This window comes from Callospermophilus lateralis, chromosome 8 (genome assembly GCF_048772815.1).
Source record: "Callospermophilus lateralis isolate mCalLat2 chromosome 8, mCalLat2.hap1, whole genome shotgun sequence".
Lineage (NCBI taxonomy): Eukaryota > Metazoa > Chordata > Mammalia > Rodentia > Sciuridae > Callospermophilus > Callospermophilus lateralis.
This window is the reverse complement of record NC_135312.1, coordinates 6186732-6213099: the sequence shown is the minus strand read 5'-3', so window position 1 is coordinate 6213099 and position 26368 is coordinate 6186732. Positions and strand designations below refer to the sequence as shown.

Here is a 26368-nt window from a genome sequence, read left to right as displayed (position 1 = left end):
GGGCAGAAGAGCACCCCGGTCAAGGGAGCCTCTCAGGAGCCTTCCTGTGGGTCCTCAGACCCCCTGCAGCCCACGGGCCTCTGCCGACCGCTGCCTCTGAATGTCAGCGGGCGGACAAGGGTCCCGAGGGCTCCCAGAGGTTCCTGTGCACACTAACAGGGTGAGCTCGGCACCACAGGGCCCAGGAAACACTCAACAAGCTCACTGTGAGTTAAGAGGAAGAAAGCAGGTTACATGGCGATTCAGTGCATGAAAAAGTGATCCCGTGTGTGTGTGTGGTGTGTGTGTGTGTGTGTGTGTGTGTCCCGACAGGTGCCTAGGAACCCCGCTGACAGCAGTTACCTATGCAGTTACCTCCAGATGGTGATTTCTGAACCTCGGCTCCATCCCATCTAGGGCCTGGTGATTCTGGGGGGGCGGCTTTCCTGGTCACTGCAGGATGCTCAGCGCGTCCCTGGTCTCCTCCACTAGAGGCCAGTAGCACCTAGCAGTGATGGCAATCCACGGACACCTCCTGAGGGCCCCAGGCAGATGGGAACCAGCGCTCCAGATGGAAAGCATCACAGGGGGCCTTTCCCTGCTTTTAGGATGTGGGCCTGTTTTTATATTGTTTGTTGCTGGTTTTCACTAAAATGAATATAAAGTATTTACTCATATTAAAAATGTAAAAAAAAAAAAAAAAAAACTTGGTGTTTCTTAATGGTCCATGGCCTGTGCTGTCAAAAAATAAAAACACTCAGATAAGACATTCGTCTTGGTACGTACAGTAAGTAAGCCAATTTTATTAGCATTTTAAAATAGTTATGGAAAAACATAAAAGTCCTACCCAAATGTCAATGTCCTTTAGGAGACGTTAAAATATTTCTAACCTTTGGACAAGGCCTCTGGATTTGAGGCGTCCAGTTGTCCTTTGGTGTCCTCAGGGCTTGGTTCCAGGGCCCGTGTGGGTACCAAAGCCTGAGGATGCTCAGGCTCCGGTCCTGTGCACAAGTGGCCTGGTGTGACCTACATCCCGTGCACATCCTCCATACACTTTGCCGTCTCTGGATTACTTACAATGCCTGATAAGGTGTACGTGCTGGGTAAACAGTGGTAACACCGTGGTGTGCAGGCTAAGCACAGAGACACCTTTCCCTCAAATGTGGGTTACAAAATTGATCATCACCGAGCCGTATAACAATCAAAAGAATCCCCACATCCTCCTGATAAGAATAAATACATCCGGAGGTTAAAACATAACTGTTTAATTGGATAAAACCATCACAGGTGATTTTTTTCCCTAATATTCTGAAGTGTCCAACTTTGCTATAATAAATATGTACACATTTATAGTGAAATAAAGAAGAGTGAATTTTATTTTTAAAAATACATCAAAATGATCACAAAATTTCAGGTAAGGAATGTGTCTTTACATTAACCTATACACAAATTTCCATCCAGGTGATCAAAGTAATTTTGTTCAAAAATTAGACCTACTCAGAAACTAAAATATTAACCAAATGTGTCTGTAGCTACAGTCAATCAGCTCTGAGGACAAAACTGAAGTGCTTGCTCTGTGGATAGATGGTCAGTAATAAGGCTGTAAGTGGTCACTGATAAATTACAAACAGGAAGTACTTTTTATGAAAAACAAACTATGCATTTTGTTTTGACATTTTTTTCCCAGCCTAAGATCACATTTTTCTAAAATAGAGGGTTTCACTCAGAAGGAAATAAAATGATTTGGGTTTGATTAGAATCAACTAACCAAAGGACGGATCTGGGCCTCCTGGCAGGCTTTGATCTAATTGTTTGCCCACAGGACACACAATCACGCAGACAAAGGTGCCTCCTCAGGTTAGTCAGGCGATGTTTGCCCAGCCCGGCCATTCCCAGGTGGCCCCGGGCACTGCCCTGCCAGCTGACCCCAATCCTGTGTGGACCAGACTAGATCTTACAATAGACTTCAAAGAGAGAGGCAGCCGCGTGCATTCGATAGAAAATAGAAAACGGCATGGCCAGGTTGACCACAATTATCCAGGGTTCGAAGCCGAAGACAACTTCCTCCAGTCCGTTGTCGTACTCAGGGCGACAGCCAAAGGCGGGAGGTACCCAAAGCTGCAAAAGAAGAGGGAGTCTGTCAAGGTGAGCGGCTTCCCATCCTGGAGGAGGCCGCACTACCGCCATTCACCACAGGGGAGCGCTGCCCAGATCCAGGAGCCTGTGTCACTCCTGGCAGGATGCTGAGCCCCCCAGGTTCCTGTCTCCATGGAAACGCCCACCCACCAGCCTCCATCCTCACCCACAAGTCCTGGCAGTCAGTACCGTGGGCACCTGTCCCCTCCTCTCCTTCCCCACCAACCCACCCAGCCTCAGTTTCCTCATCTGTAACACAGGAAGTCTTAGCACCTCTGAGAGGCCCTAGGTGAGAATTCAGTTGGTAAAATGTACAGAAATGACCCGCACGCCGGCCCCACCCCCCTCAGTCTGGCCAGGCCCCTTCCCCTCCACCACTGTCAGTGCACCCTGCTGGGTCCGGGACTCTTGCTCCTACTGTATGCTTCTGGAGCGCCCTCCACTCCCACTCCCGGCAGCAGCCCCTAGCATGACCCCAGTGTCCCCAGCTCCTGGAGTCACGGCCTGTGCAGTTCCATCCCCTGGAGTGCAGGAGAGCCCACTGAGCACTCCTAACAGAACAGGGCAAAAGTCACCTCCAAAGTCAGATCTGCCATCTGCAAGAGAGCAGGCTGGGGTCCTAGACTGTCCCAGGCTGAGCCACCCTCTGGAGAGGCCTGGGGTTGGGTACAGAGAAGGTCTCAGGCCAGTAGCCAGCAAGGAACACAGGCCCTCAAATAGCCCCGAAGGAGCAGAATCCTGCCAGTAGCCATGGGATCGGGTCTGGAATGAGATCCCCAAATGAGGCCTTGGCAGGGACGCGGCCTGCCCACAGCCTGCAGCCTGGAAGGGCCCTGAGCAGACCCAGCTGAGCTGCACTTGGATTTGCAGAACTGAGACGCCATGAAGTGGTTAATGTTTGTGGTGCTGAGCTGCCAAGCTTGGGGTGGCTTCTTACTCAGCAGAGGTCACTGACACGTGTGGCCTCATAACATCCCCAACAACTCCCCCAGCCTGCTCCCGAGCCTCTGGGGGCCCTCCTGCCACTTCCGCTGGTCCTTTCCAGTCCCTTCCACCGGCTTCTCCTTTGCTCAACCTCTTATGGCCGTCAGGTCCCAGGCTCTTCTGGGCCCCTCCCTTCTTTGCATACGTGAGCCCCAGAGCTTTCCCCTGTCCCTGGTTGTGACTGCCACAGGCCACCAGGAAACTCCGGCTCTAGAGAAACCCCAGGAGCAGGCCGGCTTTTGTCCCTACCTCTTCTCTCCATGCCACCACTTCTGCCTTGGTTCACGCCCGTCCTGTCCTGCCTGGGCTGCTGCGGGCCTCCTCCCAGCCGCCGACCTGACCTCTGCCCCCTTCCTGCACATGGCTGCCTGGGCATCTTTCCAAGACGATGCCAGAGCGCCCCGTCCTGCCCTCAGCACCAAGGCTGAACCCCAGCCCAGGCAAGGAGGCCACTCACGCCAGAGCCCACCCAAGGGGACCTCCCCTCCTGTGTCCCACTCTGCCTCTCTGCTACACATGGATGTGGTCCATGCTCTGTGCTCCCAAAATATGCCACAGTGTCCACTGCCTCTGAGTCTTTGCACATTATAGGCCTCTGCCCAAAATGCTTTTCCCTGTCTTGGCCACTTGGTCCCAACCAGTCCCTGAGGCTGAGTCAAGCAACTTTATGTGAGTGACCACAGCTTCTCCATGATTGGCTTCAGTCACGGGGCTGGAAAGCAAACTCTCCATGCTTCCAGCATCTTTGCAGCAAGGGGTGGCCATGGGAGAGACACTGTGCAGCATTAACCTGTCCCTTCTGTTTCCCATCTTGAGCCCAAACCTGATGCCCAGTACTGCTGCAACCATCTTAACACCATGTGGCAGCAAGCACCATGCAGAGTATGGCTGAGAGGAAAGGTGGAGTTCCATGGCATGATTCAGCTTCAGACCCAACCCAAGCAGAAGATCCTCAGCGTCCTGTGAGATTGGTAAAAGTCACTGAGACATAAGCCCATCATCTGCAACCAAAGTAATGCTGATACTGACAGGATCCACCCTCCTATTGCACATGGCAACCTGCTCGACCTTCCCAAGGGAAGAGCTGGCGTCCTCTCACCTACCCTCTGCGTGCCCTGAGCTCTAGCAGGATTCCCAGGACTCAGTCCCCTTTTAACCTCACATTCACTCTCGTACCACCCACCCCCACCCCTGATTTGGAAAAGGTGAGGAAAACAGATTAGCTGATTGGCAGGCCACCCCAGGAGCTTGGAGAGATTACCGAGATGTTGCAGAGGAACAGGAAGACGGCCACATTCCTCAGGACGCTCCTCCTGGTGCTGCCCTGCAGGACACGAGGCTCGCGAGGCCAGCGGCCCCGCTCCTCTTCCTCTTTGCCACAACCGGGCTGCAGACTCCCGTTGACTGCCCCGGCCGCCGCTCCCCTCCGGGGGCCCGAAGAGGCCAGGGAGGAGGTGCCGCCGCTGCAGACGGCGACCACGCGGAGCGTGCGGATGTCCTCGCGGAGCGGCTGGGGCTCGCGGTGGACCGACTCGATGATGAAGAGGTTCTGGATGTACTTCTCGGCGATCACCAGGGCGGAGTAGGGCAGGTTGAACCAGGTGTAGCGCGGGCGGGTGGTGGCGCAGAGCATGGCCAGGATGGAGCCCCAGGAGATGAGCCAGGAGCCCGAGGCCGTGCCCACCAGGAGGTCCGCGTCCAGCTTGCGGGCCGGGTTTTTGGACTCATCCAGCGACTGCTCGTCCATCCTGCAGATCCAGATTCCCAGCAGCCCCGCGGCGCCCATGAGGGTCAGCAGGCTGGTGGCCGACAGGTAGAAGAGCACCAGCGCCCACTCGCTCTGGGTCCTGGAGCGCCCGATGTGGACCAGGTACACGGCCACCACCCCGATGGTGGCCGCCAGCACGCCCAGGCCCAGCGCCGCGCCTGCCATCCCCCGGCGGAACCGGAACCGCATCTCGGGGCGCGCGGGGCTGTCCACCCGGCGGCCCACGTTCTTCCACAGGACGTAGAGCATGGTGGAGGCCAGGATCTGGTACTCGATGTTGAAGGGGTACAGGTAGTAGATGACGCGCGACACGGCCGGGCACAGCGCGGGCGGCGTGCAGTTGCACTGCGGCGTGTGGTCGTCCAGGACTGGGGGGACAGGAGAGCCGGCCGTCAGCACAGAGCCGCCACCCTGGACGCCAGGTGGCCTCCCACCCAGCAAGCCGCGGACCCCAGCCGGCCGGCCGGGCAGGGAGTGCGGTGGCCCTGTCCCTCCGCGCGGAGAGCACGGGCAGCTGTAGGACCGGCCACCCCCAGTGCCCCCAGTGCGCTCACCGGCTGCTCTGAACTGAAACAGGGCCCCAAGAGGAGACCCTGCCTCCACCTTCGAGAGATAGAGACTCGGCTGACACCTCCGCAGGCTGGTGGCCCACAGCTAGAAGAGCACCAGCGCCCACTCGCTCTGGGTCCTGGGGCGCCCGATGTGGACACGAGCCAGAGGGGAGCCGTGGGCACAAAAATCCCGCAAAAGGGAAGGGATTTCTGTTTCCCTCTGCGTTGGCTTTTCTGTATTACTGAATTTTCTCGTGAATATGACTGATGTGTGTGGTTTTAAAAATTAGTTTTTAAATGCTCTGTAGGTAGCAAAGGCTTTCCCTGAAGACACAGCCCTGGGCAGAGTGGCAAGGGATGGGCACACGCAGACACCGGTGCCGGCGGCAGAAATTGGCACCAGCGCTAGAAGACAAGGGAGCCACAGAACAAAGGGCCACTTGACCCAGCTATCCCACTCCTCAGCATGTACCCCAAGGACTTCAAACCAGCATGCTATAGTGACCTGGCCACATCAATGTTTACAGCAGCTCAATTCACAATAGCAAAACTAGGGAACCAACTGAGGTGCCCTTCCACAGATGAATGGAAGGAGAAAATGGGGCATATATACATAATGGAATATTACTCAGCCTTCAAGTAGAATGAAATCATGACCTTTGCCAGTAAATGGATGGATCTGGAGACTGTCATGCTAAGTGAAATAGGCCAGCCCCAAATAAAACAAAGGCCAAATGTTCTATCTGATATGTGGATGCCAACACACGGGGGAGGGAAGAATAGAAGTTCAGTGGGTCAGACAAAGGGGAAGGAAGGGAAGGGAGGGGAGGTGGGAATAGGAAGGACAGTGGAATTAATCGACATCACCTTCCTATGCTCATATGTGAATACATGACCATTGAAACCCCACATCTTGTGCACCCACAGGAATGGGATCCTAATTGCAGTGAGTTATTCTCCAATATGTATAATATGTCAAAGCACACTCTACTGTCATGTGTATCTAAAAAGAGCAAAAAAGAGAAACCTGCTGAAAAATGAATTTAAAAAATCCATGCCAAAAAAAACTTTACAATATTCATTTAAGACTTAGAGTTAATTAAAATAATGGCCATAATCATAAAAAAACAATAAAGTCAGGCACAGAGGTGCAGGCCTATAATCCCAACAACCTGGGAGGCTGAGGCGGGAGGACCACCGTTCAAAACCAGCTCCAGCAAACTAGCTAGGCCTTAAAGATAAAAAATAAAAAAGACCTGGGGAGGAGGCTCAGTGGTTACCACCTCTGGGTTCAATCCTTGATATCAAAAATAAAATAAATAAAAATTAAAGCAAAGATTCTTTACAAGTGTGTTTTAATGAGACTGGAAAATAATCATCTTACAAGGAAGAAAAATTGTATAGCCAGCATTTTCTAAGTGCTGAGTAAGCCAATATCAGATTGTGAAGCCTACTGAGAGGGTAGCAGCCAATATTTTTGTGGACCAAATGAATTATAATGGAATAGAATAGAGATGGAGAGAACAGAGTAGAGTCAAATGTGCTGGAAACTTGAGTGTTTCAGCAGAATGAGAGGAAGCCTTACTGCTGCTGTGATACCAAGGGGGAGTGAGCCCCGAGAGACAGGAGGGCTTCCCAGGAGTGAATTTGTCACCCTCACTCCCAGTGGGGAGCAGGCTCCAAGCAGCTCTCAGGACTGGCCTGGGGTTGCAAAGCTAGACCTGCAGCTCACTAAGCAGGAAGGAGACTTTGAAAGTACACGGTCCTCCGATTTAAAAGAGAAAAGGTGGGCTCAGAGAGGTCACATGGCTTCCCAGGGCCACACAGCTAGGGCCAGGTGAGGGCAGAACCAAAGCTCCCAGGACATTGCAGTCTCAGGTGTCCCAGGATGTCCCAGGACAGAGGTGATGGGTCACAAAACCTTATGAAAGGAAACAAGAAGACTAATACTGTAGGTTCTCAAGTAGAAATGGGAGGGTATCCATGGGCCCGGAGCACTGGGCAAGCCCAGCTCAATGAACACTTCCTGCCCACAACGCCACCAAGCCCAGCCTGCCATTACACTCCCAGGGTCCCTAAGCCATGACTTTAGTAGAAAGACCTCACCCCAGAGGTTTAACCAAGAACCCCAATGGCAGCCGCCGCCCATCTCCCCAGTGGAAAACAGAGTGTCCATCCCCAGGCCGCACCCCGCCAGGAGCAAAGGCAGCCGCTGATGGCCCTGGGCTCCAGCCCTGGGTCACAGAGGCCTTCCTTACGCTCAGCGACCCACCTAGAGAGGCAGGGACGGCGGGGCTTCCTGCCAGTGAGGAGCTGGTGGAGCCCACTCGGCCACCCTAGCCACCTGGGCCACCTCTGCCACCTGGGCCACCCTGGTCACTCTGGCCCTGTGGCGAGGGCCCCGCTCACCTAAGGTTATGTTCCCGAAGCCCAGAGTGAGGAGCCGCTCCTTGTGCTCGTTCAGCTGGTGCTTGGACTCGTTCAGGACGCTGTTGGCCCAGAGGAGCAGGTTGGTGACCACAGAGTGGATCACCCCGAACCTGGGGAAGGACACGGGGCTCGGCTCTTGAGTGGCCCTGGGACAGATCCAGGCCCCCTGGGGTGAGAGGGGTGCACACGCACACACGTGCACACATGTGCGCTCACACGTGCGCACACCTGCTTCTCCCCTCTCACCCCCCACCCCCCGGGCTCTGGGTGGCTCTGTCTGGCTGGGCGAGGCAGTTCCCGGGACCTTCCAAAACCACAGAGTTTTCGCATTCTGCCTTCATCTTGAACTCCCTGGACTCAACTCATTGTCTAGGGGACATCAGAGAACTGTCTTGGAAGCTGGCCTCTGGGGAAGAGACTTCAGGATGAGAAGACACCCCACCCATAGCCCAGGCCTGTCCTCCAGAGGAAGAGGAGGGGAGAACAATGAGAGGAAGAGATGGAAGGGCTACTCTGGATACCTGGAGTGTGGGTACAGCTGCCCTGCTGACTGGCCACCCAGCTACCATCACCCAGCCTCCTGCCTTCCCACCTACCTTCCCACACACAACACAAGCCAGAGCCTTGCTGTCTGGCTCCTCTTGCAACCAGACTTAGCCATTCTGGTCACTGGGATGTGAGGCTCAGTCTATGGGGCACTACTTAAAAGCTTTTGCATTTTTTGATGAAAGAGGTAAGAATGAGAGAGGTCTAGCTCCCTCTTATGACATTCTTAAGTGTAGACATGAAGGCTGGAGTTGTGGCAGCCATATTATGACCATGAAGCAACCAGGATGCGATGAAGTACCAACTTGCTGAGAATAGCAGAGCAGAAACCTAGAAAGATCCTGCTCAGTGATAATATCGTTGAGCTTCTGGAGTCCCACTGAGGTTCAGGACTTAACCTATAGTCACACATAGAGTAAATAGCCACTCTGGCTGGACTTGTCACCAAACACTCCACCAGCAAGGCTGAGGCAGTGTGAGGTCCCTGTCCCACTCAGGTGGCAAATCCTGGAGACAGACGCCTGAAGCATGGCCCAGAGTAGTGCTGCCCAGTGAAAAGACGATGCAGGACCACATGAGAGCCACACAGGACGCTCCAGAGCACCTGTGGCCATACTTCAGAAACAGTAAAAAGGGGCAACTCAAACAGTTGTCATAAAACTTCATTAAACCCAGCACACCTGAGGCCACATCATGGTGACATACAATCAAACCCCGAAATCCTACTGAGGCGCTTTCCGCCCTGTTTCGTTCTAGACTCTGACATCTGCAGTGTATTCCACACACACAGCACGTGTCCATCTGGAGGGGCCACCGTTCACGGGCTGGTCGCCCCCAGTGGCTGTGGGCTGCTGCGCTGCCCAGCCCAGACCTGAAGGCAGGGCTGAGTTGGCCTCTGCTGGAGGGACAGGGTCAGGGCCGCAGTGTCCTGGGGCCACAGTCAACAGTGGCTGGAGTGAGGAAAAGCACTGCTCCCGCAGCCCCTAGGGCCACCACCCACCTGTGACAGAGTCAGCCGGGCTCAGCCAATGCCCAGGTCCAGGGGGGTGGAGGTGGGGCTTCCGGGGCTAATAAAACCGAGGTCAAAATTCACTGCCAAGGCCACCACAGGGACCACTGCTGCCCAGGGCCACTGAAGAGCGCCTTTCACAACAGCCAAGGATGCCCTGTGCCTCCTGGCTTTTCCCATGGCACACAGGAAGCCCCAAGGTGCCCACACACCTGATGTCCACCCTGTTCTGCACAGTGAGGTGGGCAAAACCTATTTCTATTCAACGGCCTGTCGAAGCAGCTTATCCAGTGGTCACCCGCAAATCAGTGTTTTAATATCAGCCGTCACCTGATGCCACCAAACCGTGGTGAGGGGGCTTCCCTTCCTCGGGGAGAGTCTGTAGGCAGGAGGTCATTCAACCAAGCAAATACTGGTCACCTGAAGCACCCGCGTGGGCCCGGGGCCTCCTGGAGATGGAGTCCTCCGACCTCACAGTCAGCAGAGCCAGGCGGGCCGTTCAGAACAGACCCTGCACTTGCCAAGCCACTAGTCCGTGTCCACTGCCTCACTCTGTCTCCAGGGAAGGCCACCGAGTCGTCCCCATTGCACAGATGAGGAAACGGAGGGCCATGAAAGGGAACTGGTGCAGATGGCCAAGTCAAAACTAAACCCTGCTCTACCTCCAGGGCCGTCCCAGGAAGGGGCTGAAGCCGGGGTCCACCAAGAGGGCTCCGCTGTCCAGCCCTGAGCAGACAGGGGGTCCCTGAGTTCACCACCCAGCAAGAGGCAGCTGTGAGGCTTGCTCCTTCTAAAAGAACCCCAAATTCAACACGCGCGGCAGCCCCCCAGGTTTTACCTTTCCAGAGTTTTGAAAGACTGGATGATATCCTTGGCATGTCCCCAGAGAAAATACACCTAGGCCGAAAGGAAGAGGAAGTGACATCAGTGGGACAAGTGTCCTTGGATTTGCACACTTGGGGAGTTTTAAAACCTGAAGAAAAGGTCCAAGAAAACGCTGGGGACATGAATGACCTCCCACCCCAAGAAAGGCAAGTGGCTTTCCTCTCTCAGGTGCAGCATCTTGGCCCCATGGGGACAGTGGGCTGGGAGCACTGGGGAGAGCAGGTGGGGCCTCGCGGGTCTCGGGGGAGGGGTGCTGTGGTTGACTTGTGCTGTCTTCTTTGGATGGAGTTCTGCAGTCGACTGGAGATGTCTGCTGTGGGGCAGGGGTGGGAACGGAAGTGGCCTGGCAGGAAAGCACCTGAAGTCTGATGACAGCACATTTGTCAGGCTTTAGCCAAGAAATATCCATTGAACAGAGCCAGCGCCCAGAAATTAAATGTTGAGCACTTTGAATGAAGAACAGGGTCCTGTTCCCCTGTGCTATCCAGCCCCGGCCACAGCCCCCAGCAGCAGCATAGGGCAGGGTGCCACAGCTCTGTGGCTGGCCCAGGTTGGTCCTCTCTTATCTGAAATGCTCCGGACCAGCAGTGTTTCAGATTCCAGGTGCCAGATTTTATTTCTAATTCTTTCAGACTTTGCAGTACTTGCATATATGCCATGAGAAATCTTGGGGATGGGACCCAAGTCTAAACCCAGAATTCATTCTCTCTGTTACGCCTCATATGCATGCCATATGTTACATGATTTTGTGCACAAAATTCAGGGTTGAATTTTCTGCTTGCAGCAACCTGTCAGTGCTCAAAGTTTCAGATTAGGGATGTTCAATCTGTATCAGACCCGAGTCCCTCTTTGCCTGGCCGCAAAACCTTGGGCTAGCCTGGGGGACCTTTCTAACTGCTTGCCACCTGCAAAATGAAGATAAGGAACTTGCCCTGGAGGCACTGTGAGCCATTAACTGAGAGAATCCATTCTGATCACTTAAAACCGGCTCCTGGAATGTGAACATGTTCAGCAAATATCCTCCTGTGCCCGCTCACTCACTCGTTGACATTGATTGAGTGCCTCCTGTATACCAGCGTTATAGGCACTTTTAAAACATCTAAGGCCTGATTTTAGAAACAAACACATATTGAGCACCTACTCCATGCCAAACACTGCTGAGCCCTTTATATATCTCCCTCATTTTCTCTTCGGCTTCCACACGTGAAGGAGCACACAGGAGCCTCTGTGCCTGGCTCACCCACTTAACATAATGTCCTCCAGGCCCATCCCCATTGCTGCCTGCCCAGGATTTCATTCTCTTTAAGGCTGGATGATTTCCGCTGCACACATGTGCCATATCTTCTTCATCCATCCATCCACCAACGGACGCCGAGGTGGTTCCATACCTTGGCTGCTGTGCAGAGCCCACACCTGCTGTTGAAGGTAGCTGGAGGGATCGCACACAGAGATGGGGAAAGCACTTGGCATATTCGAAAACTTGGGTCTGCAGCAGCTCTGGCTGCTCCCACTTGCCACGTGTCTCTATGGCCAGGGACTTCACACACCTAGGGACGCGCTTGATGACACTTGACAACAATAGATGACGTCGTTAGTATTGGTGGATTACCTGCAGCAGAGTGTGCACCGCGTGTGTGACAGGGAAAACGCCTTCCATGGCCGAGAGACACTCGGAAAATCCAATGAAGTAGCCAACTTTGAAGCACCCCAGGATGACGGTGATGATGGCAAACAGTGAGATGCTTCCTACGCGGGCAGGGTAGAAACATGCGTGCGTATGTGTTAATGTGCACTGTGTCATTTCAAAACCAACCATAGTACGCCATCAGATGTGGGTCAAGGATTTCTGCCAAGGGTGCCAAGACCACTCCACGTGCAGGGACAGTACTGTCAACACCTGGTGCTGGGAGAACTGGATAGCCACATGGAAGGGAATGAAGGACCCCAACCTATGCTGCACGCCCAAGTTAGCTCACAGTGACTCAAAGACCTAAATCAAGGCTGGAAGTGCAAAACTATCAGAAGACAGCGCAGGGGAACGCTTCGCAATATTATGGACTATACGGTAGTTTCTTGGTCCTGACAGCAAAAACAGACAACGGACAGATGGATAAACTGAGCTACCTGAAAGTGAAGAGGGTTTGTGCATCACAGAAAATACAGTGAAGAGGTGACCCAAAGAACAGGTAGAAATACTTGCACATTATGTACAGATGATGCCATTAATATCCACAATATATAAAGACACCTAAAGTTCAACAACACCCACAACTTCCATAGGCAAAGGATGTGCATGAACATTTCTCCTAAAAGGATATGAAAACAGCCGACAAGTTCATGAAAGGATGATCAACATCACCAATTATCTGGAAATGCAAACCTAAACCAGGAGATGCCACCTCACCTCTGTTAGGATAGCTACTAAATAACAACCACAAGGCATGGTGGTAGGATACGGAGAAGCTGGAATCTCTGTGCACATGGATGGGAGTGCAAAATGGTGCAGCCACCATGGGCACCAGTGTGGCACTTCCTCAAAAATTAAAACTGCAGCTCCTGGGTGACCCAGCAATGCCACTTCGGAGCATATACCCAAGAGAACCAGAAGCAACAATACAGTGGACAGCGGACACCTACACTCGTACCTTAGCAGCACCGTGTGCAACAGCCAACAGGTGGGAGCTGACCGGGTCCGCACTGTGGGTAACTGAGTAAAGAAAGAAAGGTCTGTACACACAACACAGAGCCACCCACCGTCGGAAAGGAAGGGAATCCTACACACATGACACACGGGCAAGTCTCGAGGACATCATGGGAACACACAAGTCACAAGGGACAAGTGCCGCAGAACTGCACTCACCTCAGCCACCTAGAGCAGGCGAATCCATAGCGAGCATGTGGATAGGGGCGCCAGGGGCTGGAGAGGGCCCCGACAGGCAGGGTAGGAAGGAAACAGGCAATGCCAATGTACTTGACCTACTGAACCGCACTCTTGGAAAGGATTCAGTCAGTCAATGTCAGTTGATTATTTATATATATTATTTATATTATATATAATATATATATATATATATATATATATATATATGTATATGTATATGTATAATCATAAATAAAAGACATATATTAGTAAAATAAATTCTACTCTTGGACAGATGAACCTAGAATGTAGGGATTGTCCCGCTCATCACTGTGCCCACCCTATGAGTTTCCCAGAGCCTGACAAATGATAGGTACAGTGGACCCCCCACACAGCCTGGTTCCCAGACCCCAACAAACCCAACGCTGAGGACCCTGAGTGCCCTGTGCTCAGTGGCAGAGCACTTTCCAACAACCTACGCCCATCTCCCAGGCACGCGCCGTCTCTAGGTCACTCTGACACCGGAGACGACGTGAATCCGTGCAGATCATCCGTGAGCTGCATGATTAGGAGCAATGGCTGGGGGTCTGTGAGTGTCCAGGGCAGACGCAGGGTGTTTTCCAACATCTTCAGTGCCTGGCTGGCTGAACCCATGGACGTGGAGTCCACAGATAAGGACTCAACGAGTGACGGTGGACTGCGCCAACGGAAGGCCTGGAAGCTTCTCTAAAGAGATCTAAGAGCGCGGCTGCCCAGCTGTAGCATCTCCATGCTCTGGTCCTAAGGTCCTGAAGGAGGTGCAGGGCGGTGGGCACGCGGGGACGCAGGGCCTATGCAGCTCTCTGTGTGTCGATAGCTTTCCTAAGGTAGAAAGTCTACTCCAGAAGCTCCAGGTAAGGGGCCTGCAGCAGCCACCTGGGAGGGGCCCACAGGTTAAGACCAAGAGGTGAAAACACAGGAGTCTGCCTGTGGGAACAGACGGAAAGGAACCCAGGACATCAGGGAGAAGAGCAGGACAGAGGCACCTGCGCAGTGTGGAAGCTCCTCGTCCTCCTGGGCCAGCGCTGACCCCATCACAACTCTGTCCCATGCACAGGGGAACCTGGATGTGGGCTGTGCGCAAGGGCACCATGGAGCAGCCAGCGGGAAGGAGCAGGCAGTGAGCGATGAGGTTACACACACACACACCCCGCCCGTGACAAGTCCTGCAAGCGCCTGGCTCCTTTCTACTGCCCAAAGCCACCAAAACAACTCCAGCTCACCTTTTCTTAAACTATAGAAAAGCCAGAAACTCTGAGTGCAGATTGGATCCCAGGGCTTTGAAATGTCTTGACAAATGCCAGGCTCGTTTACATTACAAAAAAGAAACAAGAACACAGCTGGGGCGGGGGCTGGGGCCAGGACTGGGGCAGGGGCCAGCCAGGCTCAGCGGCAGAGTGCTTGCCTCGCACATATGAGGCCCTGGGTTCCATCCTTAGTACCACATAAAAATAACAAAATAAAGATATTGTGCCCATGTATGACTAAAATATATTTAAAAAGAAAAGAAACAAGAACAGAGGAAGCCGAGGCAGGCAGCTGGCCTGGCGCAGGGCCCAGTCCTGCAGCTCTGGCCCCAGCGCTAGTCCTGGAGGGCATGGAGTTCCACAGCCACATCCCTGCCCCCAACTTCAGTTTCTCCCGCTATGATATGAGTCACATCGCTGAGCTGCACCCCCAGTCCCTGACCCTCAATCTGCACACGTATCTAGTTCCAGGCAGGGCTAATGGGGTTGGCCTGGGACCCGCTTTGAGAAGCAGAGGTCTAGAACACCCCTGTAGCTGGCGGGCCAAGCATTCTGTGAGATGCCTCATATTCCTTCAGTAGTCTCCAGGCCCTCCCTTCCATGGATCCACTTACCACAAGTATTTGGAGGGCTCCTCCATATGGTCTGAACGTGGTTTGAGTGTGTCACACAAAGTTTCATGTGTGAGAAGCTTGGTGCTCAGTGGGGGTGATGTTGAGAGGGGTGGGACCTTTAAGGGGTGGGGCCTAAGGGGAGGTGGTTAGGTTAGGTCCTGGGAAGCACCTGGCGGGGCTGGTGCAGTTCTCTCAGACCTGCTTAGCTGGTTCTCAAGGGAGCAGGTTGTGTGCTTCGCCTCTCCTCCACATGGTAGGTTCCCATTCCACTTCTCTGCCATGACTCGATGCAGCTAGGTACCCTCACCAAGATGCCAGCACCAAGCTCCTTGGACCCTCCAGCCAATAGAATTATGAGCCAAATCAACCTCTTTATTTATAAAGTTCCCAGCCTTAGGTGTTTGGTTATAGCTGCACAGGATGAACTGAGACACCTTGTGTGCATGAGGCATTGTGCCGGGGGCTGAATGACAGAAACACAATGCTGGAGAACCAAAAATACACAAGCACAGCACTGCTTAAATCAGGTGTACACAAAATATAGAGGGATGAGCTGGCACCAGAGATATCATGTGCAGCCCTGGAGAGCAGAAGACAGTGGAAGGTTGCAATGGTCCCCTGCAAGGAAAGGGTGCCAGCCCAGGGCTCTGTTCACAGTGAAGATGTCACACCCCCACCCCTATCAGGGCAGTAGAAGAAAGATATTTGAAGATATGCAAAGTGTACTTATCAGCAATTATTTTCTGAGCATCAACTCTTGAGCCAGTTGCTGTCCCAGGCACCAGGATACAAAAAAACAATAAAATAGGGGATCTTCCTTTAGGAGTTTAAAATTCCAGTGGGAGAGACAGGAAATAAACAGGTGAACAATAGACATAAAAAGAATGTCAGGAGGTGCTAAGTGCATGAAGGAACATGATCAGGAAAGGGCACTGAGGCTGAGGGTGTTTGGTCAGGAGAGGACTCTCTGAGGCGGATAGCTGAACAGAGAGTAGAGAGGGAGAGAAAAAGATCATCCGCATAACTCATCTGCAACACCAAGCCAGTGAGCTAGGAGAGTCCTCAAAATAGGGAGAGATGAAAAGGAGAGGAAGCCACTTTGCAAAAGAATGGAGGAGTGCACGGAGTGGGTGGGTGGGTGGATGGATGGATGGATGGATGGTTGGACTGGATGGATGGTTGGATTGGATGGATAGGTGGATGAATAGATGGATAAGTGGATGGATGGATGGATGGATGGATGGATGGATTAATGGATGGATAAATGGATAGGTAAATAAGTGGGTGGATGGATGAATAAGTGGATGGATGGGTGGATGGACGAACAGTTGGAAGGGATGGATGGATGGATGGATAGATGGATAAGTGAGTAGATGGATAGATGGATAAAAGATGGACGGATGGATGGGAAAATGGATAAATAAATTGATAGGCAAGAAAAGAAGATAAGTTAATCCAAATGAATGAAGACAAAATGCCTGGGAGTGTACAATTTGCATGCTACATAAAGACAATACAGAATAAACATTCTAAGGGCAAATTCTATCAAGAATTGAACTATATCTTCACAACCTACAGATTGGAGATGGACTGGGTGGGGAACCGAGAGAGAAAGCCTTTTAAGGTCTCAGGCTAAGAAAATGAAAAGAGATGGGGAAGTAGGGAGAGGAAATAGGGAAGAAGGTCTCCTAAAGGTCTTTCTCAAGGGTGGAGAGGAAGCGGGAGGAGCAGAGCATCTCAGGTGGGAAGCAAGGTGATGGACAGGGGCAAAATGTTTGTTTGTTGTTTTTTTTCTTAAATAAGAATGGAGTGATAGGCACCTGATCATGGGAAGGGAAGATGGTCATTAACAGAATAGAGAGGCACAATAATATCTTCAAAGGCCATCATGCAGAAAGGGAAAATGAGAGAAATGGTAAAATATATCATGATGATCTCCATAAAGGAAAAATGGAAACAACACAGTCAGGATACAAATCATTATAACTGGAAGGATCTAATCTTCCCATCCATTAGTAAGCAAGGGCAGGAGGATCCAGTTCAAAGTAAAATGCAAATACATTCCCTGTATGTGACCACCTATTAACTAAGGATGAAGATTAAGAATTAAGGATGGCCCACTCCTCTGAACTGGGCCTCGGCTGCCATGGGTAACATCGCTGTTATGGATGAGATGGAAAGAGTGGTTGCTGCCAAGAACGACATCGTTGTCAAGGATGAGATGAAAAGAATGAGCGATACACTGGAGCCATTGGCATCGAGTGGGACTATTTTGATCCTCAGCAAGGAGCAGGTGGAGAAGCTGGAGGAGCACTTCCTGAAGGACCTCTTTCCATCCCACAGTACCCTGGTGGCCCTGGACTCCCGCCTCGGCCTAGAGGAGCAACACGTGCAGGATTGGTTTAGTGTGCAACGTAAGATAAAGCATAAACGAGGCTATCATCTGTATGCACGAGGCTATCATCCATATGCAGGACACTTCCATCGGCCCTCACACTCCTCCTGCGCCCACTCATCCTGGTCAAAATTCTGTTGTATATGCCCATCCTGCAAAGATAACCACCCTCCCAGCTCCAGGAGACCCAGAAGGTTCTCTATTCAGGTCCAGGCCTGTGAGAAACTCCGGGGTGGTTCCCAGCAGAGTTCCTGGCCCCTGAGGGGAGTGGAAAAGGAACTAGAAGCCACCTTGAAGAGACTCTCCACTGCAGAGCCTGAGGAAGGTGACCTTGAAGACACAGACAAATCAGGTCCAGGAGATTTCTGAGTGGATGGGGGTCCTCCACCTGCCCCATTCCACAGGTCCCTCAGGTCCTCTCTCTGGCTATTATTCATCACCTGTCATTTGAGTCACCTGGGAGTGTCTGGGTCTCCAGTCTGGGAGTGGAATGGGTGTTCCTGGGTGCACTTCCTTCCCTTGATGCTGCCCCTGGCCAATGTTATCACTATCTTTCCTGGTTTATGGGGGTCTTGGTCTGCAGCCCAGTGCAGCGGTTGCCTGCATCTCCAGGAATGAAGGACCTCTGCTCTCCCACAAGGATTTCCCCACAGTCTCTGCTGAGCCACACCCACATCAGATCCCCACCCCCAGCTGCGTCTTTTAGAGTCCATATCCAATCCAATTCCATCATTTTGAAATAGTTTGGAGCTTTGTCTTAATTTAGGTATTTTTTCCTTCTTATTTCCTTTGTCTTTGCTTTGTTACTTGTTTGAGGTTATTTTTCTGCTGATTTTCCTCGATTTTCAATAAAGTTTCTTTTGCTTCAGTGAAAAAAAAAAAAAAAAAAGAATTAAGGATGGACAAAGAGGAACCAGCAATGCGCATGAAATGAGAGTGTGAGTGGCAAAGTGAACACAGGCCAGGAGGGATTTAAAGCTATCAATCAACAGGATGAAGAGCTCTTTTCTTTTTATCAATTCATATCATAAAAAAATAAGGAAATAGAGCAGTCACACACATACCAAAGTAAAATCGTTTCTGCTTTATCTATTTAACTGCTCTTAATGAAAAAAAAAAGTGGAAACTTTCAGAACTAGGAAGATCAAAAAGATAAAGTTGAATTCCACAATCCGTGAATTTGATTTTCTCTCTGCAGAATGCCTTAAGGACAGAGTACACCCTGTGGATGTCCATGGAGCACGGATGAGCATCAGAGATACTACAACACAGCAGGAAGCAGAGTGGTAAAGGTGGCCGGCCAACACCATGTCCTGCTTTCTGCCACTTGCTGACTGATGACCAGGGGCATTACTTGGCTTCCCTGTGCCTCAGTTTCCTCATCTGTAAAGTGTGGGTAATGACAATGACACCTATCTCCTGGGGAGTCCTTGTACAGTGGTCACATGGCATGTGTGCTATCTGGAAAGTTCTGTAAAAGGGAATATTACTACCAACATTGCAGCATCATTGGGCCACAGAGAAAAGCTTAGTGAATTAGGACCCACAGGAAGTTAGCCGGCGCATTGGGATCCAGGATATTGTCCCGCAGGATCTTAGGGGCGGAGGTCTCCACAAAGCTAGACCATATCTCCATCCCATGCAGGGATGCTTCCCAAGGCATCGCCTGGCCTCCACGGGGACACGCAGGCCGGGCGGCTCCAAGTGCACCTTCCATCACCGGCTGGTGCTTACATCCAAAAGTTCTGCCTCATATTGAAGAGCTGTTGGCCTCCCAGAGCAGTCACCCTCTCCCCTGGAGCTTCTGGTGTTTTCCATTCACACATTCATCCGTCCATCCAACCCATCCGTGGTTCAATGACTCAGCAGATACCAGTGGGCACCTGTGTCACATGAGGCACGATGCCAGGCACTCAGGATGCCACGGGGAGCACATGCAGTCAGTGGCGTCTCTGCCTTCAGGAGCTCCCAGTCCTGTTAGACCAGGAAACAGCTGCTGGAGAGTACCTCCCCTGCCGCCCAGGGCTGGGGACACCAAGAGCAGCTTCTGGGAGGACCTGCAGCTGGGGAGCTGCACCTGGCCTGGTGTCAGGAGAGGCTCCTGGGGAGAGGGGGCTCTCATTTTCCAAAAGCCCAAGGATGACCTGGAACTGACGAACACCAACTTGCAGCATGGTCCACCCTGCAGCCTCATCCTTCTGTCCTCTGGACCACTGTCCTACAGGTGCCCACGAGACACTGGGGAGACAGGACCCTCCACATGCGCGCTGGCTCCCCTCCCAGGGAATGGAGGACCTGCATCTGCGTTTTCCCAGCCACGCTCTCTTGTTGCTGTTGAAATCCTAACCTTACATTGATATTTTCTGATAGACCAGAAACCCCATCAAAAAAAAAAAAAAATGTATAAGAAAATGCATGCAGTCTGGTGGCACTCTCACAGAGATGCCAGGACCGGTGCTGGGGACAAGGCCACCTTCCTGAGGACCTGCCCTCTGCAGCCTGATCTGCTCCTGAATGTCCCACTGTCGCTTCAGCTCAGCTCTCTGTATCCAGTGTGTTCATCAGTTTAAAACACAGAGCAGCTTCCCCGGAGCTTAGGTGTTCTAGTTCCTCTTGGCTCCTAACTGACCTCCGGCCTTTTTTCTTACCCCTCTCAAACCCAGGTCCCACCTGCAGGCAGAGTGATTGCTCTGAAGTACAAATACGGTCACATCGTTCCCTTTCTAAAGCCTTCGATGCCTCCCTATGACCCACTGGGTGAAGTCCAAGTCCAGTGCCTGCCACATAGAGTTCTACACAACGCGGATCTTGCTGGCCTCTCTGAACTACCTCCAAACACCACCAGAGATGGAAAGTTCTTCTCTGGGGGCCTTTCCCTAAGCCGCCAAATCCCCATCTCCAGGCTCCTCATCTGTCTCCCAACCCGTGTGTCACAAAACTCATTTATTTGTGATAATAGCGTGTTCCTCTTATTATGTGCCAGAAGCTGTCCTCAGCACTGCACAGGAGGTAATGCCCCAGTTCCCACGGTCCCCCTATGTGATAGGTGGCAGCAGCATCCCCATTTTACAAATGAGGGAACTGAGGCAGACAAGGGGCACTCTGTGCCTTGTCAAGGCCACAGGCTCAGCCACATGCTCTGACCCCTTGGTGTCCCACCTCCCCTTCCTGTCTGTGCTGGGCCATGCCAGAGCCTCCTTCCACCCCCAGAGCCCAGCAGTGCCCAGCAGGCAGAGTGGGCACCCAGTCCAGGCTGCTGAACAGAAGCGAACCTAAGGGCGCCCAGCAACAGTGCCCTCTGTGCAGGGCTTGGCTCTCTGCTGCCCTCTGCAGGTGTCAAAGGCCCTCCCGCTCAAGGGAGAAGACAGAGGCAAAGTGGAACTGCACCCCTTGCCCCTTGGCCCTGTCTGTCACCAGCCGATGGCACACATCTGCTCCCAAGCAAGGAGCTTATCCCTCCTCTGTTTCTCACCCCACCTCCACCTGAATATTTCCAGTAAGGGGGAGTCGGCCCTCCTCCGGAAGCCGCTTCTGCTGCCTCACCAAGTAGATGGAATGAGCGCGCCCCCTCCAGCCCTGCCAACCTCGAAAACACGGTGATTGAGGGAAAAGGCCACACGAAGGCCACACGTTGTGCCACTGCATTCGTAGGAAGAGACCAGAACAGGCCCCTCTGTGGGCCAGGAAGTGGACCAGCAGTTGCCCAAGGCGAGTGGAGAGCAGGGGTCAACGGCTATGGTACAGGGAGGTCCTTGGCAGTGGGAGGGCGTTCTCACCATGGCTCTGGGTGGACACATCCACGCACGTCCTAAAAACCCTGGCTTTAGGGCTGGACTGGAGCTCAGTGGCAGAGGCCCTAGGTTTGATCCTCAGCAGCACCACAGAAAAATAAAACGAGTATTCTGTCCACCTACATCAAAAATTGAAAACAAACAAAACAACACTGGCTTTGAATGGGTGAATTGCAAAGCGTGCAAACTCTGTCTCCATCAACTGTGATCAGGGACAGCACAGAAGCCCAAAGAAGTGAGGCACACGTCTGGGAGGCTGTGCCCACAGAAGCAGGGAGCTGCATAGTTGGGGAGGGGTACGTTCCCAGGAGAAAAAGCCAGGCGAAGCCCGGCCGTCGAGTCCAAGCTCACCCATGGGGAGCCCCCCACCCCACCTCCTCAAGTCTTCACGCCCTACCACAGGACCCACACGGGCTCTGCAACCCCCACACCAGCCCTGGCTGTGAGCTCCCTGAATGGAGGGCTGCAGGAACCTTCCCTCTCCTCTGCTCTAGTGTCCTCTCCCCCTCCTCCTCTGCTCTTGACCACCATCCCTGAGGGTGCCCAGCCCTACACACACACACACACACACACACACACACACACACGTGCTTGGACCCAGCCCTTTCATCAACCTTCACTTTCTTACCAGGTGACAACCTCCTCCCCCCAAAATGACCACTGCACCCCCACTTGGACCGGATCTCCACAGCTCGCCTGCCACAGCTCACAGCTGTCCCCTGTCTGCTAAGCCAAGGGACCAGGACCAAAGTGCTCTGAGCAACCACTTCCAGGTGGCCTGTGGCTGGCACACTGGACAAAGGTGAGATGAGTCACAGACATGGGCCGGCCTCACTCTGAGGCTAAATGAGGATCTGAGCTCATGAAAGGAACAAATCTGAGGGTGACGACTCACACGCACAGCAGAAGCACTTACTAGTAACCAGAGGGTGCTTGTAATGAGCACAGCCTTCCAAACCTCTCAGCAGCTGTGGCTAGGGCTCCTCCCACCACTGTTCTCACCACTTTCCTTAAAACACTTCTCTGGTCTTTGGACAAGGGGAACATGGCCTCACTGTGCCAACCTTACATAGAAACCAAGAGAAACAGGACCCTGGCCGCTACTGGGGCAAAGTGGTCTTTCGTTAGGTGGCACCAGGTGTCATGGCAGGCACCAGGTGTCAGCTGCCATCGCTCTGGATGAAACCAGTCCCTTCGTTTAGCAAGCGGAGAAGCTGGGCGAATAAGCCACTCTGCTGCCATTCTTCAGGTTGGTCAATACTCTCTGTTCCAAAGAAAGTCTTCCCTTTCCCACACCCACCTGCTGGACCAGAGTCCTCCCTGCCCTGAGGGATGCCTGGCAGCCACCCAAGCCCAGAATCTCTCTAGAGAACCTCAGGGCCTGGACTTTCACGGGTGGCTCTTTCTCAGAGATTCACACACGTAGAAGATTCTGGCACCAGGACAGGAGACAGCTGAGTTCCCAGGCCGACCCTCTCTTTCCAGCTATGAATCCAGCAAAACCTCAGCTCCTACTGGATGGAGAGTGCCTCCTCTTGGCACCCAGTCCCCTGGCGTTCGTAACTGCTTCGTGTTTTCTTGATGAACACTCAGATCATCCATGGGAATGGAGAACTGCTTTCCCTCGGCACCCCCAGCTCCTCCCTAGAGGCAGCAGCTGCAATTCTTCTTCTTTTTTAACTGTATTTGTTCATTTTTTTAATGTGGTGCTGAGAATTGAACCCAGTGCCTCACACATGCCAGGCCAGTGCTCCACAACTGGGCCCCAGCCCAGCCCAACAGCTTACTGGTGGGAACTCAGAGGTGCTGGGGATGGGACAGAGGCCCCAAGTCAAGACTTCCAAGGCCAACCCCTTTCCAAGGTCCCTGTGCCTCGCCTGGATGGATGTCCTGAGGGGCGACCTGCTGAGTGGACAACAGCCACCCCTTACTGGACGCCCACTCTGTGCTCTCCCAATCTTGCCTCATTTATTCCATCTCTACTTGAGGTCACAAAGACGTGCCCCATAGAGCAGGGCCACCAGGAAACGCAGTTCTCTCCCATCGTTTCCTCTGGCTGCCCACGCCTGGAACAGCACAGCCACTTCTGCCTGGACTAGGGCCCATGCCCTAAGTAAGCCCAGAGGAGAGGGAGGGGGTGGGGCAGAGGTGGGGAGAGAGGAGGAACAGGGAGAGAGGAAGGAAGGATGAGGCCCGGGAGGGAGAAAGGAAGGAAGAGAGGAGGAATGGAGGAGGAGAGGGAAGAGAGGATGTGGGGAAGAAATGGGTGTGGAGGGATGTGGAGGGAAGGAGGGATGATGGAAGAAATGGGGGAGAAAGAGAGCAAGAGAAGGACAAAGACAGCTGCTTCCCTGCCGGAGAGTGCAGGCACACCCTGGGGCTTTCTTGTTTAAGTTATGTGGATGGATATCCTAAAACACCGTCCCAGGTCCTGCTGGGTGTGTCTGTCGTGTGTGGCAATGGACTCCCTGTCACTCAGAGTCCTAAAACCACGAACTATCCTAAAACAGCCATTTTCAGAGAGGAGTTTGGGCCACCTGGAATCGACTCCAGTTTCCCCAAAGACTAGACGTGGTCCCTGTTAGTCACAACACGAGGCAGAAACTGATGAGGGACAAAAGAGCCCCACAAAGAGCACCTTGTGGCCACGGGAGGGAAGAGCCCCTCCTGCCAGGCACAGCGGGGGATGGTGGCACTGGGGCCAGACCAGGGGGAAGGACCCTGGGAAGGAGAGCTGACAGTACTGGTGCCCACTCTGTGCCAGCAACCTCAGCCCATCCAGGGTGAGAGCTCCGCTGTGCAGGGGCGGAGGCTGGGGCCCCCAGTGGGCGAGGCCACCAAGTCACCTGCCCACTCTCATGGAGATTTAAATTCCCATCCAGCCTGAGAATCTGAGTAGAGGTGTGTGGTGTGTCCAGACCTCTTGGTGTGCAGGGCACTGTCCGCTCCTGGAGGCTCTCTCTCACAGCCACTCCCACGGCCCCCTGTGGCCCTTGGCAGGTCTGTCTCCTTCACCTGGCACCAGGGCTAGGAGCGGCAGCTCCAGGAGGCAGGGCTCCCACTTTACAGTGTCAGCGAGTGTGTCCTGAGCAGTAGCCAGTGCTTCTCTGCAGGCAGAGTGGCTCCTGGGTACCGGGCCCCTTCCACAGCCTCACTTCCTTAGCACCTGTTCCACCCCAGGCCCCGAGGGGGCTCTAGTGCTAAGGAAAGAGTGTCACCGGGCTTCCCGGGAGTGGTGGAGGAACAGAGGCTTCAAGAACAGTGACCCTCCCCCAGGCCAGAGCCAGGAGTGGAGGGCATGGTCGGAACCACAAAGTGGGGTGTTGGAAAAACTCCCCTGGGAAGAATAGGGGAGGCCAGAGCCCCGGCTGGGAAAGCAGCAGGGGACAGGGCAGGGGGAAGGCATTCCCGCAGGAGGGAGCAGCTGGCGTGAGGCAAGTGACACTGAGCCTGGAACCGAGTCCGGACAGTGCTCCGGAGGGCAGGAGAGGAAAGGCGCCATCCGTGCCAGATCTCAGAGTCCTCCGGTGCCAGGAAGGGGGTGCCAGGAAGGGGAGCGTGGCAGGCACCCTGGGGTCAGTGACACCACTGCAGGGCTGTACTCAGGGAAAGCTGTGAGCACTGTGTGAAACTGTGACTTTCATGATGTAAGGCAAGAGCTGAAGACAGAGGGGACCCAGGTTTGAAGCAGAGACGAACCTCGGGAAGGGAGAGCCAGAAAAGAGGCCCAGAAAGAGGGAAGGAGCGCTGGAGGGGAGGGCGCGCGCGCTGCACTCACCGCGGAGCCACCGCGCCCCGGCGTGCGCGTCCTTGGGGCGGATGAGGCGGCGCTGCGCGTAGCTGCGGCCCACGTACCACAGCATCCAGAGCAGCTGCAGCAGCATGAGCGCCGTGAGGAAGCAGAGCAGGTCCCGCTTGCCCACGCCCGCGGCGTGCACCGCCCAGGCCAGCAGGAGCAGCAGCCCCGCCACGAACACGTTCAGCCCGTACTGGCTGCTCAGCGTCTCCGCCAGCTTTTGCGGAACGCTGGCGCGGACCGCGGTCTGTCGAGGGGCCGGGGATTCCGGGGACTCCCGAGTCAGGAGCGGGGAGGGCGGGCAGTCTGGGGGCCCCGATGAGCCCCGGTCCGAGGCGCTCGCTGGTGCTCCCGGCGAGGCGGATGTCCCGGGGCCCGCGGGCATCTTCAAGAGATCTGGCCTGGTCTCGCCTGGAGGCGTGTGAGGCCGTCCCAGCCTGTTGCTCCTGGCTTCTGTCCTTGCCTGGAGCCCTCTGTCAATCAGCCCCCTCACCTGCTGCCACTCTGATCCCTGCCCTACCCTCTTCTGCCCCGATGCCTGGTGCCCTCTGCCAAGGCACTCCGGTCCCCTCACCTCCCGCCCCCTGCCCCAGGTGTCTACGCGCTCCGGATTTCAACTGTCCGCGTCCCCTCTCAGCAGCCGCGACCCCTGGGGTCCTCCCAGGACTCTCCAGGCTTCTGATCCCGCGCTCCCAGGCCAGCCCTGCCCGACACCCGCCCACAGCCACCCCCGCGCGCCCGGGAAACGCAGAGCAGCGAGAGTTGCCTCTCGCCCACTGGTAGAGTTGGTAGTGTAGGGACAGGGGACACAGAGGGTCGCCCTGTTGTAACCCTAGGGAGTGAGCTGGGGGTGTGGCTGCGGTGGAGCTGAAGTCACAGCTGCAGGGCCGCCAGTGCAACCGGCAGCTGGACTCCCAGAGCTGGGGCGAGCCTGCGGGTGTGCGTGCGTCGGTGCGTCTGTCCTGATCCCTGCGGATTTCTGCTGTCTGTGGTCTCTGTGTGGGTCGCTCCTGTGTCTGACCCGGGTGGGGAAGAGGAGGAGGGGCGTCCTTTTGTGGGTCTCTTATTTGTCGGGCTGGTATGCCTGTATGTTGGGGGCAATATGATCAGACGCGGAACAGGACCCGAGCCACTTCCTAGGAAGAGATCATCCCTCGCCCTCCAAGGAAGTGGGGACTGTCTCAGCCTCAGGACGGAGCTGGGACAAGGAACGCTGCCCAAATCCCTCGACCCTCAGTCCCTCAGTCCCGGGGCTGCCCTTCCAAAGCCCTCAGTGCGCACCTGGAACAGACCCCTCCCAGAAGCAGGCTTTGTTCCCTAAGGACTCCACCCTGGTGC

The 26368-nt window shown here is 54.0% G+C and overlaps 1 protein-coding gene across 1 annotated transcript; it reads right to left on the bottom strand.

Annotated features, from left to right (window-relative positions):
* Positions 1-1926: 1926 nt before the first annotated feature.
* Positions 1927-25415, bottom strand: Otop1 (otopetrin 1). Its single transcript, XM_076865084.2, has 6 exons — positions 25013-25415; positions 11898-12034; positions 10242-10300; positions 7828-7958; positions 4361-5235; positions 1927-2097 (listed from the first exon to the last, which is right to left on the bottom strand). Exons 1-6 carry the CDS (start codon positions 25413-25415, stop codon positions 1927-1929), a joined length of 1776 nt encoding a protein of 591 aa, XP_076721199.2.
* Positions 25416-26368: the final 953 nt, after the last annotated feature.